The sequence below is a fragment of the Opisthocomus hoazin genome, chromosome 8 (assembly GCF_030867145.1).
Source record: "Opisthocomus hoazin isolate bOpiHoa1 chromosome 8, bOpiHoa1.hap1, whole genome shotgun sequence".
NCBI classification, from domain to species: domain Eukaryota; kingdom Metazoa; phylum Chordata; class Aves; order Opisthocomiformes; family Opisthocomidae; genus Opisthocomus; species Opisthocomus hoazin.
In genome coordinates this window covers 30,875,201-30,892,019 of record NC_134421.1, presented here as the reverse complement: position 1 = coordinate 30,892,019, position 16,819 = coordinate 30,875,201, and the positions used below count along the sequence as shown (strand labels likewise).

The following is a 16,819-nucleotide window of genomic DNA, read 5'->3' as shown; positions in this document are numbered from 1 at the left end:
CAGTAGAAAAACTCCCCTTACACACAGAAGGAAATGTATCCTCTCATTACAGACCTATCTTGCCCAGTTAATGGGTGTGTTCTCTCTTGTTGCAGGCTGAGGGCTGTGACCCTGCGCAGGAACGTTCTGCAGACAGTGGCACAGGGACGTTTCTGCATACCATGCCGTAGCAGCAGGGTGGCACAGACTGACAGGAGGCTCCACCAACCACCCACCCCACACCACCTGCATCTCCCTCCAGCCACTGTGCCAGCCTGTCCCAGAGCCACTGCCAAGCACAGGTTCGCCAGCCCACCAGGCTCTTCCACAAAAGGCCACTCTCATGTTATGTTCATTTCGCTAAAAAGCGGCTAGACATCCAGGGGTTTGAGAATCATAGAATCATTAAGGTTGGAAAACACCTCTAAAATCATTAAGTCCAACCATCAACCCAACACCACCATGCCTGCTAAACCACGTCTTGAAGTGTCACATCTACACGTTTTTTTGAATGCCTCCAGGGATGGGGACTCCACCACTTCCCTGGGCAGCCTGTTCCAATGCCTGACCACTCCTTCAGTAAAGAAATTTTTCCTAATATCCAATCTAAACCTACCCTGATGCAACTTGAGGCCACTGTCTCTCATCCTATTGGTAGTTACTTGGGAGGCGACACCAACACCTGCCTCACTACAACCTCCTTTCAGGTAGTTGTAGAGAGTGATAAGGTCTCCCCTCAGCCTCCTCTTCTCCAGACTTAAAGAGCCCCAGCTCCCTCAGCCTCTCCTCATAAGACTTGTTCTCTAGACCCTTCACACCAGCCTCATTGCCCTTCTCTGGACACGCTCCAGCACCTCAATGTCTTTCTTGTAGTAAGACGTCCAGATCTGAACACAGGACTCGAGGTGTGGCCTCACCAGTGCTGAGTACTGGGGCACAATCACCTCCCTGCTCCTGCTGGCCACACTGTTCCTGATACAAGCCAGGATGCCATTGGCCTTCTTGGACACCTGGGCACACTGCTGGCTCAAGTTCAGCCGGCTGTTGACCAACACCCCCAGGTCCTTTTCCACTGGGCAGCTTTCCAGCCACTCTTCCCCAAGCCTGTAGCGTTGCATGGGGTTGTTGTGACCCAAGTGCAGGACCCGGCACTTGGCCTTGTTAAACCTCATACAGTTGGCTTCGGCCCATTGATCCAGTCTGTCCAGATCCCTCTGCAGAGCCTTCCTGTCCTCCAGCAGATCGACACTTCCTCCCAGCTTGGTGTCATCTGCAACATTCCTGAGGAAGCACTTGATGCATTCATCCAGATCATTGATAAAGATGTTTAACAAGACTGGCCCCAAAACTGAGCCCTGGGGAACACCACTCATGACTGGAAACAACGCAATCCTGAAGGCTTTTCCCTTATTTCTCTCCATGCCCTCTCAGGTCCCTTGACACTGTTCACACAGCCAAACTGTACAGAGGAACAGATTAAAAACATCTTTCTCCTTCCGATGCCCTCTTCTCCATTTAGAAGTGAAACTGAAATCCTTGGGTAGATAAAATTAAGAATTTCAGTATGGATAATGTTACCTTTCCCCTCTCTGAAGCTATCTCCCAAACAAGCAAGCTGTTACCTGGGTATTCCTACTACCTATCTTCTGATTTAACTCAACAGCAATATAGGAGAGGCAGACTCTGTGCCTTTTGCCACAATGACTGTCTCACCACTGCAAAGGAGGGGGAAAAGAAAAAAATCTAATTTAGGCTTCCTCCTTCATCTCCCTACCCCCTACAAAGTAATCTTCATATTTCACTTAAACATGCAGTGGTAAAACAGTTAATTACATGGTTTGGCTGTAAAAATTAACTACCTCCGCACCTTTTCAACAGCTTGTGATTTATTATGCCTGCTAATACTTGTATACACGGGCTCATTTGCTTGAACTACTTCAAAGCAGTACATGTTGCGGAAGAGACAGCTGACACACAACCGAAAGGCTGTCATGTCAGAAGGAACCTGTAACATTTCATGAAAATGAGTGTTCTTCTCCATGGTGTGATTTTACGCTAAAGTTTATTGGAACTCTTCAGCACCAGCCTGTGATGCTAAAGGGGTTTCTGCTCTCCACACACCCAGAGCCCAAAGCTCTTAGAAACCCTTTTAATGCCTTGCAATAAATTTGATTCCTGAAAGGACACAGAGGTACTTCTAAGTAGTTGTAAATGCTTCTGTTTGCACGTTCTGTACATGACAATGGAAAGGTGCACTTCACAAGCCATCACATGCTAGACAAAAAAAAAAAAAAAAAATCCTTTTTCCTCTTCTCCCCACCCAGAAAATAAATTCAGAGGAATAGGTCAATTTACTGATAAAACCAGAATTAGTATCATTCATTAGGTGACCTTAGACTAATGCCCCAGGAAGCCTTCTATCCTTTCAATATCAGTTCCCAGTGCCTTAATAATTCATATACTTAGAAAATGCACTAAGATACACAGCTTGAAGTTTACACAGTTTCAAAATACCCACAGATACAACTGCAGCCAAATCCAAGTGCAGAATTTAGACATAGCTGAAAAGCCTGCAAAACCAGCAAAGTATCTGCACTCCAGCCTAAATGCATCAGGTGGGTGCCACAGTGTATCTGCACACACACAAAAAAATAAGTAAAAGTTAAGCATTTCATGAAAGCAGGCACTACATTAAATATGCCACTGAAAGGGAGAGAAAGTCTCTTGGTTTCTGTTTTATACAATAGCTAAATCAATTGCAAGAAGAAAAAAACATGATAAATCTTTAGTTCAGCTGTCTTGGGGTAGAGGGGAAATCCAGCATTAGTCAATCCACTGAATATGTCTCTAGAGGAGGAAAACTTATCTGTTGTATACATTTTCTGAAGGACAGAATGTATTTCTCATATCAGCTAACTCAATCAGGGCTTCTTCAGTAGTAAATGCTGGTTGAAAAAAACAAATCATAATCCTCTGTGCTTAAGACACTCTTCCAGGATATTGCCTGGGGCAAAACTTAAACCTCAGTATACACAACAAAAGCAAATAGAGGACGTGTGCAATTCCAACAGCACATGAACACTTCTGACAAAGTCTGATTTTAGTTTTAAAACATTTCCCAAACTGAAAAATGTTTACCGTATAATAAATAAACCACAGGATTATCAAAAAAGACCTCTCTGAATTGTACATGTATGAATTCCAAGCACGGAAACTGAACTCAAATCAAATATATTCTGAACTGACTGAGGAATTTTAAATGTAATAATCCTTTTTATATAGATTTTAGAAGTTTAAAATAATGAACACATTATGCAAACTGATACTGATGCCATAATACGACTAAGAGTATATCCAGTGATGCAGAGTAAAACAATATTCCATTTCCCCTTAGAGGTATACAAGGAAAACCTAAAACCTTCTTAAAACCAAACTCTGTACAAGCTAAAGGGAGAAGAAAGAGGAAGGAAAACTGATGGTGTAGGAGAGAAGACAGAAGCTTTCTAGACTCGCCCTTGAAGTCTGACAGTAATTTACCCTGACATCTCAACAACGCTATGTTTTCCAGTAGAGTTCTCCCCCCCCAGTTCAACAAAAGAAAAGGTCATAAATAATTCTCTACATGCAGTAGTATGCACACACTCTTTGTGGAATGCAGGAAACAGAAAAAGGAAGCTACTAGACTATCATACCTATAAATGAGTTTTATCCAACACCTGATTTTTGCACACAGACTTTAAGCGAAAGTGGGTTTCTCCTATTTAATAAAAAGGGTATTAAAAATATACTTGCCTTCAGACACCAATATTTGATTCAGAAAAAAGACACCTGAACCATGACACTACAAGTTGTGCCAATAGTTTACAGTGGCAAGTTTCTTTCACCAAATATTCTTCTGTCCTCTGGTATTTCCATGTCGAGCGCAGTTTAGCTGAGGAGTAATTCCAGAGGGACGCCTGAGAGTGGTTACGAATGAACACCAAGGCTCCTAGTGCTCTGTTGGCAACCGTACTCAGCGGCACCTCGTTGCTTGCTAACACTCCTGCTCCGCTCCTCCCACCCAAAGTAAACAGGCTTGCTCACTGCTCACGTTTCAACAGTTTTCATCTCAGCCCTTATAACATGCTCAAGGTCACGGTTCAGGTTCAAGCAGGCCAGCTTTGCAGAGACTGTCATGGAGAAAGAGAACTTGCTCGAGAAGTTTCACAGCAGTCAGCCCTGCTGTGCCTTTCAACCCCAGCAGCACGCTTTCATAAAGCTATAACCCACACAGAAAAGAGTACATGGAATTTACCCAAGCCACAAATACCGGGTGGAGTAGCATTTCAGAAATGGCAAGTTTCAATGAACACACAATGACTTGCAGAGAGGAATGTGCCAGAGTATGCATTACAGTAAGAAAGCAGAAGGTCAAGAGAATAGATTCTGGAAACTAACCACAGAGCAGAAATTAAAACATTTCACAAGACTGGCCAGATTTCACCATCTGCAAGCCAAATGCCATTATCAAAAGGAAATACTAACACTCTGAAAGCGCTAGCCAAAAGAAAAGGAGGAGCTGGCATTTATGCTGTGATGAGTATTCTACCAGTGGAGTTACAGCCTCCCTGTGCTCAATGCATGCATCTGCTACAACCGCCGCCATGCAGGGTTCCTCTCTCCATCTCCAAGGCAGTGCCCCTCCGCTCTGGCTTCAGCCTTGTGCACCCACAAGAATGAAAAGGCTCTCGTGACCTTCTGGCAGAGACCTGGCCAACACACTGAAGCCAAGTGCCCACCTCAGGAAGAGTTGCCAATACTTTGAAAAGGCTTTGAGCTCACTGCCACAGGGCTGTACCTTTCCTTCCACTGGACTAAGCAATCTGTCTTCGCCTGGCAGCTGGTAAGAGGATGTGGTATGCTACATCTCCAGAGCTTCTTGCACACTGACCACAACAGGGACGACGTGAGTCAGGAGCTCCAGACATTTCTTACCACCTGGTCAAACAAAACCTGCTGCTGCTGCTGTCAACTGAGCAAAATACCCAAAACCAATGTTTTTTAAAGGCTGCAAGTTGTACAGGTCTACAACAAGCCACCTTTACCTTGCCAGCTGCTGCAGGCAGACAGTGATGTCTAAGTCTTGTATTTTCTTGGTCATTATGGCTCCAAAGTCATCTCATCCCTTCAGCGGGTAATAAATGTTCTTTAGGGCCTACTGCTTGAAAACATCTATTTTCCACTCTCCACCTTCTCTCACATGCAAAAATAATTACATTTATATTTTGTCCCCAAATGCAGCGCCCTATGGATTAAAATCCTCGCATGTCCTTCAGATGTTTAGTCCAGAGCAAACAGCCTTTAGTATAAGCTCAGTACAGCCAAAAATGCCCTTACTCTCCCCCAAAATCAGCTTCACCTCTTCCATTCTGTTCATTTTGATCACCACCATCACTGGCAGACCTACAATTCTGCTTCCACTGCAAATCCACCTCCCTGCACCTGAGCCACTTGTGTTTCTCAGTCACGTAACACAGAACACATTTTCGTCATATTGCAAACTGAAATAACAACTGCTACTCCTCTGCTGGAATGGAGGGGCAATCCTGTTTCTTAGCTCAGCTCAAGCTCCTTCTGGGCACACACTTTCACTGCTTAACCTTATCTGACAAGCTGACTTTAAAAAAAAAAAAGGGGGGGGGGGGAAAGAGAGCAAGAAGTTGTTAATTTAGCTGTTAATCAAAGATGCAAAGATGTACATTATTGTAAAACACCTCCTCAATCTTCATCATCCTAATGTGCTTTTCCCCAGACACTACTCACATTTTCACGCCATCTCCATCTCATCGATGCTTTGAATAAAGACAGGAAAAATACCGAGGGCTGATACAGCTGAGTTCATAAGCTGGGAAGTCTGTCTGCACAGGTCATTTTTACCCACATGAAATATGGAAATTAGAGCTCCAAAATCTTAATGCATCATCTGCTGAGTTGCCACCCTTAAAGTATCAAATATAGTATTGTCAACACAAGCACCACTGTTATTTGTTCCTGTTTAAGTTTGGATGATGCTCTCGTTAGTAGTACCTGCAAATTAGAATCCTCATTCAAATCCACAAAAAACTGAAAATCGCAAAATCTTTCTGTAATGAATGTTGTGAATTTTATGTTCTTCTTCATGTGGCTTTTCACCTGCTCAAGCTCTTAAAAAATAAGCCCAGATATTATCTCCTAAGCAAATAAACACATATATAAATTACTAGCAAGCTAAAAAACTAGAAAAGTATTTCATCATATATACTTTGTAACACACACTCAAAGGCACACAAAGAACAACTGCACAAACTCTCATAAAAGAAAGCTATAAACAGACAATATAAATACTGGTAAAAAAGTCAAGTCAGACATTTCCAAACATCCTATTACAGAAATTTTAATATAACTATCTTAACTAGATTTCTGTCTTTACCACAGGTACAGTTTACTATTATTCAAGCATTTATGCTGCTTTCACAAAAAGTTTGAAATATGCTTTAACAGCATATTTGTAAATTCGAAAATACTGAAGACGCTTTCTGAGGAGACTTCTGATTTATTCATAGTTTTTAAGTGACCACTATTTCTATATTAATTCATTTTATCAAATAAAGACGTATCCTGATGTAAGTCTGAGTTAACAAGATTTACAAGAATCCAATTTACCAGGGATAATTTGTGTAACAACATAAACAGCTTACAACAGCAAGCAGAGTTCTGCTCTACCGCTTTTGAAAATGCAGTCTTGGACTCTGTATCTGCCATGTTCGTTTTTTAACTGTAATAGAATAGTTTGTCAATGATTCCTTTTTGTCACACGTAGGTAGGCTAAAAAAAGTAAAAACCCAAAAAATAAGCTCAATAAAAAGTTTAGTAGTTTGCCCATTAATGGTTAATAGCATTTTCAACTATAGAATACAAACACAGAAAATGAGCTAAATTAACATTGTTCAATCTATGCGCCAAAGGCTAGAACTGAAAGATGTTTTAGCAGTCCTGACAACTATATGCACTCCATTTACAAAAAAAAAAAAAAAAAAAAAGAGTCTTGGTGAGTTGGCAAGGCCACACCAGCTCACCACAGAGCCTAAAAACACACTATCCCACAACAGTAAGCAAGGCTTTACAGCAACAGCTAACTCCCCAAACCCATCAAAGTTTCCATCAAAAGGCTACTGAATTATTTAGGTCCAATTCCAAGTCTGACAATTCTAAATAATATATTTATCAAAAAAGCAGTATGATCATTAGCATGTTCAAGGCACAGAGAAGTAGCAAGGCTTCCCTGCCCAGCAGATAAGGCAGAAGAAAACCAACCATGATCTGAACACCCCACGTACCAGAACGCAACGCTAAGATGCAATACACGGCATTGACAAGTCAGAGACAGCAGTAACGTGGCAGATGTTATGAAGGGACAATTAAAGACTTCAAAAGTTGGAATTAAAAATTGTATGTGGGAAAAAAAGAAAGATTTATTTCAGAAAGCTTGATCTTACAAGTTCTTGCCAAATCTTTATCAATGATCATTTCACACCCTGATTTGAGAAGCAAAGTAATCCATTTGAGTGAGCTGTTGAGTGAAAGAGTCTAGAAACCGCTTTCTTAAGCATATACAATGAAAAATGAGGAAAATCAGTAAAAGTTTTCAAGAGGAACTCCATGTGGAGCTGCTCAAGGACACTTTCACAAGAATTTCCTCAGTTACGACGCTGAGAAGCTCCATAATCAGAAAGCTTTCCTTTGTGCAGTTGAGCTTAGAGCTCCCATGAAAAGCTGCATTGCTGGCTTTCTAGAAATGGTGGTACCACACAGAATGTGAAAAGTTGTCTCATTAAGTCAACTTTGTACCTTTATTAAACCCTTTCTTGCATGCTGTGGATGCAATAAGCTAGTTTTTATATCTGTTTTGATGTTTCTTAAACCTCAACACATCCAAGTGTTACCAGCTTTTGCACTAGATAACCACATGGATTTTAGTATTATCCAACTTAAAGCCTATAAAATAAATATACTGAACCTCCAAATGCCAACAACTGCAGCATTATGATCAGGATTGGCTTATTCTGACCCTCTAGTTAACTAATGACAGGCAAGGCAGAAATAAATTAAATCCACAATAATTAAAACTAGAAGTCCATCTTGGGGCCAGCTGAGTTAGCCTTTCAACACCACAATTCTGAATCAGCTACGTAAACTGGTGAGCATAATAAACAAATGTAATACCCACCACCAGTTTTTCTAATACATTTCTGTCAAACCACCTTGCTGAAGCTTTCTCTGGAAGCGAGTCTGACCTTCACACCTTTAAAGGCCAGTCTGTAGGCTAAAAGATAAGCTAGTCTTCAGTCTCAGAATAAAGGACAGCAGATCTTTAAGAATTTTAAAAGCATTTTGTAAGATAAGAAGGTGCGACTTCTTCCTGCAAACTTTATGCAGAACAATGACAGTGCAAATCGACTTTTGCTGAACAATCACTAGACAATGCTGCCAGATCAAGCTGTACTCTGTGTTCATAAAACAGATCTCTACTGGACTCCAAAAAGAAGATCCCCATCTCTGGTTCACACAACATACTAAGTTCCATCTCAGGAGACTGAAAGGAGTGAGGACGGAAGAAGTCATGTTTTAAACTAAGAAGTCATGTACAGGAAAATAGGAGCTTTCTGAAATCCAGAGCTATGGTCACACGAACTAAAACCCAGTATTTATACACAGAAGCACTTAAAATCAATAAATACATACCACTTACAACTTCACAATGACACGTTACATGGTTCACCCTCGGTTCCAAATAGGAAGCCAATGACCCAAACAGACGTTAAATGTTTACCTCCACTCCCTCTACTAAGACTCAAGTTCTCATCTTCTTTTAATCGTATTTGTAATACTTGTAATCAGGATCTTACTTAAAACACAAGTAGAAGACACAAATTAAGCTTGTTCCAGTAGATTTTCCAAGTGATTTGCACTGAGCATGCCTCTCCCTAGACTGCTGCTGGCCAGTAAAGAATTTGGCACACGCAATGCTGTTTCCCCAGTAACACCAAAGTGCTGGTTGCTCCAAAGACTGCCTCTTCACAGGCTTTGCTTCATTCCAACCCATTTATTTTTAATCACATGCTGTATACAAAACTGGCTTTGCCACACAGGCTTTTTTATTCAGGCAGCAGGACACATAACCTAGGTAATGGTGGGCAAATAGCATCCAACAACATCCAACTGCCCAGCAGCAAAAGCCAAGTACCTATGTCACAGCTCCCCTGTATATACATTAATCAGTCCTTTGTAGACTGCATCACACATTTTTCCATTTCAGTTCTCTTTTATCCTATACCTAACGTGCTTTTGACTTGTTTATTTACATTACACATCTCCTAAGAATGAATTCAGGTGCCAGTGACTAAAAGTATCTCCATATAGATCATAGTAAATGCCTTTAAATACTATATCTAAATATTTCCTATAATTCTGCATATTCTCATCATACAATACTACAGGTATATTGTAAAGACCTTTGTTAATTGGATTTCAGTTATAACAGTCACCCTTAAGCACTCCATCACTTTAAACTCTGTTCTACTTCGTAGTTTTCCGGCTTGCACAGCATTTCTTTTTCCCTGTGTAACAAGCTCACATTTTCACCAGCACTGTAATTTCCATGTTAGGAATAACTACCACAGAGCAACCACCCAACTTTTAAATGTGGGTCAACCACCTCCATAAAAATCAAACCTACACCTTCCGAGTTGCAGATAGGCTCGAAGTTGATAATTAAATGTTGTTGAAGCCTAGCCCACACCATACCTTTTCACTACTTAAACTGACTGCAAGCCAAATTCATCAGTTGATGAAACTACAGCCTCATTTCTAGTAGTGCTCCTGGAAGACTAGATCAGTGATGACTGATGCTAAAAAAAGGCATAGATACATTTAACCAGCTTAACAGCACTTATATAAGCCCTGAAATAATCAGAGGAAAAAAAAAATCTGAAGAGAAGATTTAATAGCTGCAAGGATTTTGATGTAGCATAATCAAGCCTTAGTGCTTTTCAAGCCTGTTTTAATGACTTTCCTATGAGTGAAAGCTTTAAAAAAGCACAACAGTTTGCCTTTATAAATTAGAAGGAATAGCAACATTAAAAGGAAGACTTTACTACAATATTCAAAAACACATATAACTACGACATTTGTCTAGCAAGGGATAAAACACTGTACACAGAGAGAATACCACAAAATTTCTTTAAACATAACAATAATTACAAACAAGTTATATATGTATGTTCTACAGAAAATAATTTCAGACTAAGCACCACGCAAGACAGAGAACATCAAGCGCTCTTCCAGTGAGATACCAGCAGCTTTTAGAAAATACATCAGAACTAGCTGTGGGTAGCTCTGAAAATACTACCATAATAATTCTTAAAATACACTAAAAGACTACCAGATTCAACACAGTAATGACTATCTTTGGTTTCAAAGTTTTTTTTTCTTTTTACCTGAACGTTACTGAATGGGAAAACAGGAAAATTATTCAAAGATACCTGACAAACTGCCTTTATTACTCTGACGGACTAATATCCTTATTTTGACAAAACAAGCCATGAGAGTTAGGGAGGCTCATACCAAATAAAAAAAAAAAAAAAAACCAAAAAAACCTCATCAACACTAGAATACTACTCATGGCAAGAACTAAAGGAAATATAGAGGACTAGCATGGCTGCCAAGGGTAAAAGGAGAGAGAATATTAATTACAAAAGCCTGAAGTTTTCACTAAGGAATCCATACACCATAACAAACATGTCTAGTGATATTTTAGGCAGTAAGACAACATAAGCAGTTTCAAATGCAAATAAGCACAGGGAGAGCAACTATGGCTTGCTTTTTGTTTTTGTTTTTTTCTGAACAGACTATCAACATGTCAGGTCTACTGATGAGTTTCACTTTGCATCCAATCAGTTCACACGGATCCACTGAGAGTTTGTTTTCAACAGGTTTAGCAAGGCAGAGGGACTGTTTCAAAGCTGGCAAAAAGTAGTGCTGAAACTTCCACCCCCATCCCCCTTTCCTAAAGAGGAGGATCTTTCAGTAGAAGTAATTTTTAAGAGATCCTTATACAAAGATTCCAGGCTTAGGTGGTGTATCATAACACTTCTGCTTAAAGACGCAGCTTAAATACCCGAGACATTAACGTGGCCACCGGTTACAGGATTACACACAGATAATGATTTACCATCACGTGGACTGTTCTCCCACAAATCTCAACATGCTTTAACAGACTAGTGCATCATGTAATGCATTTTTTTCTCTTTCAGATTAGCACTTAAGAATACAAAGAATTACATACAATATTTCAATATGCTTTATTCCTTACCTCTTTATTGTGAAAGGCAGTGGTTTTGAACCAACATTTGGAACAGATAATTACTGTCAGCATTTAAGTTCTTTCAAACCTCTGTAAAATATAGCTTTGTCTTACCATGGCTGTGGGTGGTTCCTGGGCTCAGAGATGGCTGGAGTAACTCTTTGGTTGGAGTAAAATAGGCTTCCTTCCCCTGGCGCTGGCTCATTTTTCCTGGAGTTAAAAGCTGTGATTCATCGCTGTTTGTTACCACTGCTGAAACACAAAATGGATGCTCATTCAATGATGTTATGTGCTTGTGCATAGATTTCTATTAACAACCTCACTGCTATTTATGAAACTGGTATTCAAATGCTGTCTTGCAAAATTTTTCATTCTAGAAAATGAGGATTTCAAAACCAGAGATTTGCTTTAGAGGGGACAGCAGAAAGGAGCCGACAAGACTGGTCTATGACAAGAGGCAGAAGATGAAAACAAAAACTAGGAGGAGGTAGGAAAGGTTGCTACTGAATACAGATACAGCACTCAGCTGGTACACAACTTCTGAAATCCTGCTTTCTTCACCACTTTTGTGATAGTTCCTGGTTTAACTAGCCACAACACAGACAGCCCAGGAAACAGCTCGCCAGATCAAGCTATGCCACCATCCCAGAAAGCTAAGATGAACGTATGTGCGTACATGGCCTAAAAGATTGGAACTTATGACGCAGCTCATTTTAAGAGTTCTCAAGCTTTCCTCTCACAGTTTTAGAAGTTCAGCAGATCTAGTCTAAACAAAATGTTCCATTTTCTGGATGAAATTTGAGAAGTACAGAGGCCCACTTCGTAGCTTTATTTCTACTATTATTACAGCAACGGCAACATTTTTCAACAAAGCCTAGCATAAACACAAGGCAGTATGAAGAATGAAAGGATGACAGGATACCCACCTGTACTATTTTTCTACATCTGATAAACCATCTAAAGCTCTGCTCCAGACAAACTATATGCTATGCAGACTGCTGCTCAGGAAAAATATGTGAGGAGATGGACAAGGAAGGCAAAGAGCTCATTTTACCAGTTCGGAGTTCAAGCCTGTCAGTGCCAGAAGGCACTACTTTAAAGTAGTGGCTGACTTTGCTCTTCTTGTAGTACCACCAAACTAGCTTTCTATTGTCCTGCAGCGACAAGTATGGGAAAAGAGGGGAGCAGGGCAGTTGATCAAGTCTTGGGAAAGGACTGGACCACGAAAGGACCAATATCTGAAATGAAAAATAAAAGGTGGGTAGGAAACAGCTGCTTAGCAGGCTCGCACAAAACAGGTCACTGCGAGGGCAGTGAGCTATACTCACTGGGTTTTAAAAAAGTTGCAGATGCACTGAAGTAGCACCAACTTCCAACCAGCTGGCTGAAAGCTGCTCTTGAAGAGCCACTGGCCATTTCTCTTCCCAGGGACAGAACAGCACAGCCCGCCCTGCTCGGCGGGAGCGCCTGGCCAGCCCCGGTGCTTGCAGCTCTGCGGTGGGCTCCTCGCCTGCCGCACTGCCAGCTGTGCTGGGTGCCCGCTCCACAGCGGGGGCTGCACTTACCACCTCTTCTCAAGCGACCTGTGCACAAGGCTCACTCCTGAACGGGCGGCGTGCAGCACCGCGCTAAGGGGTTTTTTTAAGCTTTAAGCTTTGGAAGTTCCAAAGGTTTTTTTAAACTGTCTAGACACAACCATTTCTCAGGAGGTACTGGCAAGTAATCTGGAGCATAAACCAGCTCTGCACAGAAATTCTACCAAAGCATGAACTGACCTTGGGGTTGTTAACTCAGTAACACCCACAGGATTACAAGCTTCAAGTTCATCATTAAATTCATGCTCCTTCATTAGTCTGCAGATTCAATTTGGGTCCTGCAAAGACCGCTAGCACTCTCAGAAAGGCTTCTTTCCTACAAAACACAGTTTACGTATCGCCTAAGATAGAATATCTCATGGTAAGCACTTTGTATGCCTGAGAATTTAAGACAAACTTCTTAAATCAAGTGGGCTTTTCAGAAATTCAATCTATAGAGCTGAAGAATGATTCACAGGAGAGTTTTTAAATCTCCTTTTTATACAAAGTATTATAAAAATACTAAACAAATGGAAAGAAATCACTTAAGAACATAAATGTCTATCCAAACTGTAGCAGCCACTAGGAAGAAGTTGCCCCCCTCCTTCAAAATCCCTCATCCTGATGCTCAGATGGTTGCTTTAGAGTGAGGGGCAAGACAAGGCAAGGCAGAATATTACTGTTGCTTTGAGCAGGGATAGTGAATAAGATTAGTAAGAGGATTTCATCTTTTTTGTATAAAAGACTGACTAATGGCCTGGGTTTTATGGGTGCCTGTGTAATCACAGCTGTAAAATCCACGGGATCTTAATGAATTTAATGATCTCTGTAAAGAGAGATTATTAAATTTATATAATAATATATTGTCTATATTGTAATATATAACAACATATTTATATAATAACATATATTTCTCTAACAATATAATAATAATTTATGCTTATTAAAGATAAGTATCTTATGGCAAGAGCTCTGGAACCTTAAAAGACAGAGACAGAAACAAAGCAAGCTATTACAAGAAAAAGGAAAAAGTACTTGGAAAGGAAAAAGAAGGGGGGAACGCTAGTGACAAATCTGAGTTTTCACGATGCCATTGAATTAAACATCTACCACTTGGAAGCAGATCTTTTTAAGACAGTAGATTTAATTAGTACATATTAATAGAAAACTCAGTAATTTGTAGAGGCTCCTTGGCTGCTATTTATAGCTTCTAATTGATTTTATAAACACTATAAAAACATATGGTACATACTTAAGTCATCCATTTACTGACAATATTTGGTGGTCCTATAGCTAATTTTGAATTCGTTTGAAGCACTGAATTATTTTATCCTGGAATTTCATTACATTCACAGAATAAAACCAACAGTGATACTGAAAGAGAGCAACGGTCATTTACTCTTGTGACCTTGCTTACTTATGAAATAAAAGTTAGCATGAATAAGTGACTTTGACTAGTCAAACATGTTTTCTTATTTCCCCAAAATACCAGACTGCAGCTTAAAGTTTTGGACTCCTGTGTCCCCATGTACCTGCAGTGTACCTCAAAAACCACAGTCAGTTTCCAACTAATCTTCAAAGCACTCACACTGTCTATTGAGTTTTGGTGAGGACAACCAAAATTCAACTATTTTTATATTTTTTAAAATGTTCTGGGGAATGCCTCACAGGGAGAAGAGAAGGCTCCAGGGACATCTTATTGAAGCCTTTCAATTTATAAATATATATATATATAATAATGGGCTTATAATAACGACAGAGAAATACTTTTTACCAAGGCCCGTAGTGACAGGACAAGGAGCAATGGTTTTAAACTGAAAGAGGACAGATTTAGATTGGACATGCAAAACAAATTTTTTACGATGAAGGTGGTGAAGCACTGGAGCAGGCTGCCCAGGGAAGTTGTGGATGCCCCGTCCCTGGAAGTGTTCAAGGTCAGGCTGGACAGGGCTTTGATCAAACTGATCCAGTGGAAGATGTTCCTCCCCATGGCAGGGAGGTTGGACCAGATGAACTTTAAAGGTCCCTTCCAACCCAAACCATTCTACAATTCTAATTCTTCTTAGGCTTCATGTGCCACCTCTGCAACTTGAAAGATGCATATTGTAGGCATACGCTCAACTAGTCCAACAAGACATCCAGTAACATTGCCAACCATTCCTTCCCAAGGCCTCAAAGTAGTGGTTTATTTTTAGACTTTTACTCAGCCTTCAGAGCACTCATCCAAGAGAAAGACGACCTCTGTTCACCCCTTCCTTTACCTGAGTGAGTTTAGACCCATGCCATCTATCTCCTTGAAGATGAGCAGAGAAGAAACATCAATTAGTAAATATCAAAGCCACCTCAAAACTCTTTGGAGGGCACATTTCAATGCCAACAGAACTATTACAGTTGTTAATATGTACTTTACTCAGTTTCGGCATACTGGCCATCAAATTACTAATACATAGTTTGTCACTAAGATTCATGCATCAGAAGAAACACAAATTGGGGTCTTTACAGCCAATTTATTTCATCAGATAAAGCTATGAAAAAAAAATCTGAAGTGGCAAATTCTCAGTTCTGTTTCTATAATGAGCATGTAAAAGTGCCTACATTCTTGAAAATAGCACAAGGACATCAGATATAGAAAAAGGTTTATTATAATTCAATTCTGCATTATTTTTTAATGTCTGTAATAAGGGCTATCAGCTAAGACCATTACTTCTACACAGATTTCTCATCAAAAAGAAAGAATTTGTGCCTGCACCATTTCCCTTCCCCACATATGCAAAATCTTAATCCCAGGCAGTCGTTCTGCTAATCATATGACCATACTAACACCTACAAACCAACAGCACTAATAAGTCTTTGGCTGCGTGCACACACATATATACACACACTGAAGTTTTCCCTATCACCACACCAGATCCAACCCTTATTTGACTATTACAGTATATATACCTGTTCATTTCTGAAGATGTAGATTTACTGAAATTAAGTGAACCATATAGCACTATAAACAGATAAGCTCAAAAGTAAAACTGTATCTGAACCATTATTTCCATGTCTTTATTATCTATACTACAATAACATTTGAAGGATTCATTTCAAACTGACAAATATATTTTTCTCTTCCAAATAAGTAATTTAAAATATATTTTTTTTCCCAGTCATGACTGGGAGAGGTGAAGAATAAACATTTCCAACTAAAAAAAAAAACTTTTAATGTAGGGAAACATTTAGATGAGTCATACTTTTCCAACAGTAAATTTTCACTACTTCAGCTTCTCAACCACAATACAGAAGAAAACCTGGTATTTAGCCCAGCAGCCTATATGCAAAGACATATGCTATTATGAACATATGTGCAAACATACTGTAGGAGAGGGGAGTCACTTACTTGATGGTCCATGAGAGTCTCTGTTATCACCATGATGCTGTGTACACATACAATTGAAGAACGAAGAACAGCAAACAAAAAAATCCAGGCCAGGAAGAAGCAAGTGCATAAAAGCAGCAGCAGCAGGAAAGAAGGACAATGAAAACAGTGTTAGTTCATAACTAAAATACAACATGCACCTCAATACCAAAGGAAGACCTCAAGAGACTTAGCAGTTTGGAAACGTTGAAGCAACAAAACTGACACGTTTATAGAGAAGCCGTTCTTAGAAGCCATCACTGTATATGTTAGTAAACAGCAACTGCCCCAATTGCTAATTCTGAGTGGAACCTCTTCATCACCAATTTAGCGCTCATATGACTCGACACACAATATATTTTAAGACATTTTTAGCTGGAGTGTTTTCAGAAGACTAAAATTGTTTCCAAAACCGTTTCACCTTCAGATAGGCATTTTGGAAAGGCAAAAACTTTTAAGCAATCGACAACGTGAAAGCACTCACTA

General features: G+C 40.0%; 1 protein-coding gene across 6 annotated transcripts in view; it reads right to left on the bottom strand.

The window, feature by feature from the left end:
* The window catches only part of OSBPL8 (oxysterol binding protein like 8), a 101,947-nt gene that overhangs the window by 39,908 nt on the left and 45,220 nt on the right, over nt 1–16,819 (bottom strand). For 3 of the 6 annotated variants that reach the window (XM_075429581.1, XM_075429580.1, XM_075429582.1), the window contains 2 exons: nt 16,316–16,352; nt 11,474–11,611 (listed from right to left, as the gene is read on the bottom strand). In XM_075429581.1, coding sequence (XP_075285696.1) covers nt 11,474–11,611; nt 16,316–16,352 — 175 coding nt within the window. The remainder of the gene's footprint in view (nt 1–11,473; nt 11,612–16,315; nt 16,353–16,819) is intronic. The other 3 variants (XM_075429583.1, XM_075429585.1, XM_075429584.1) reach the window with 3 other exon arrangements.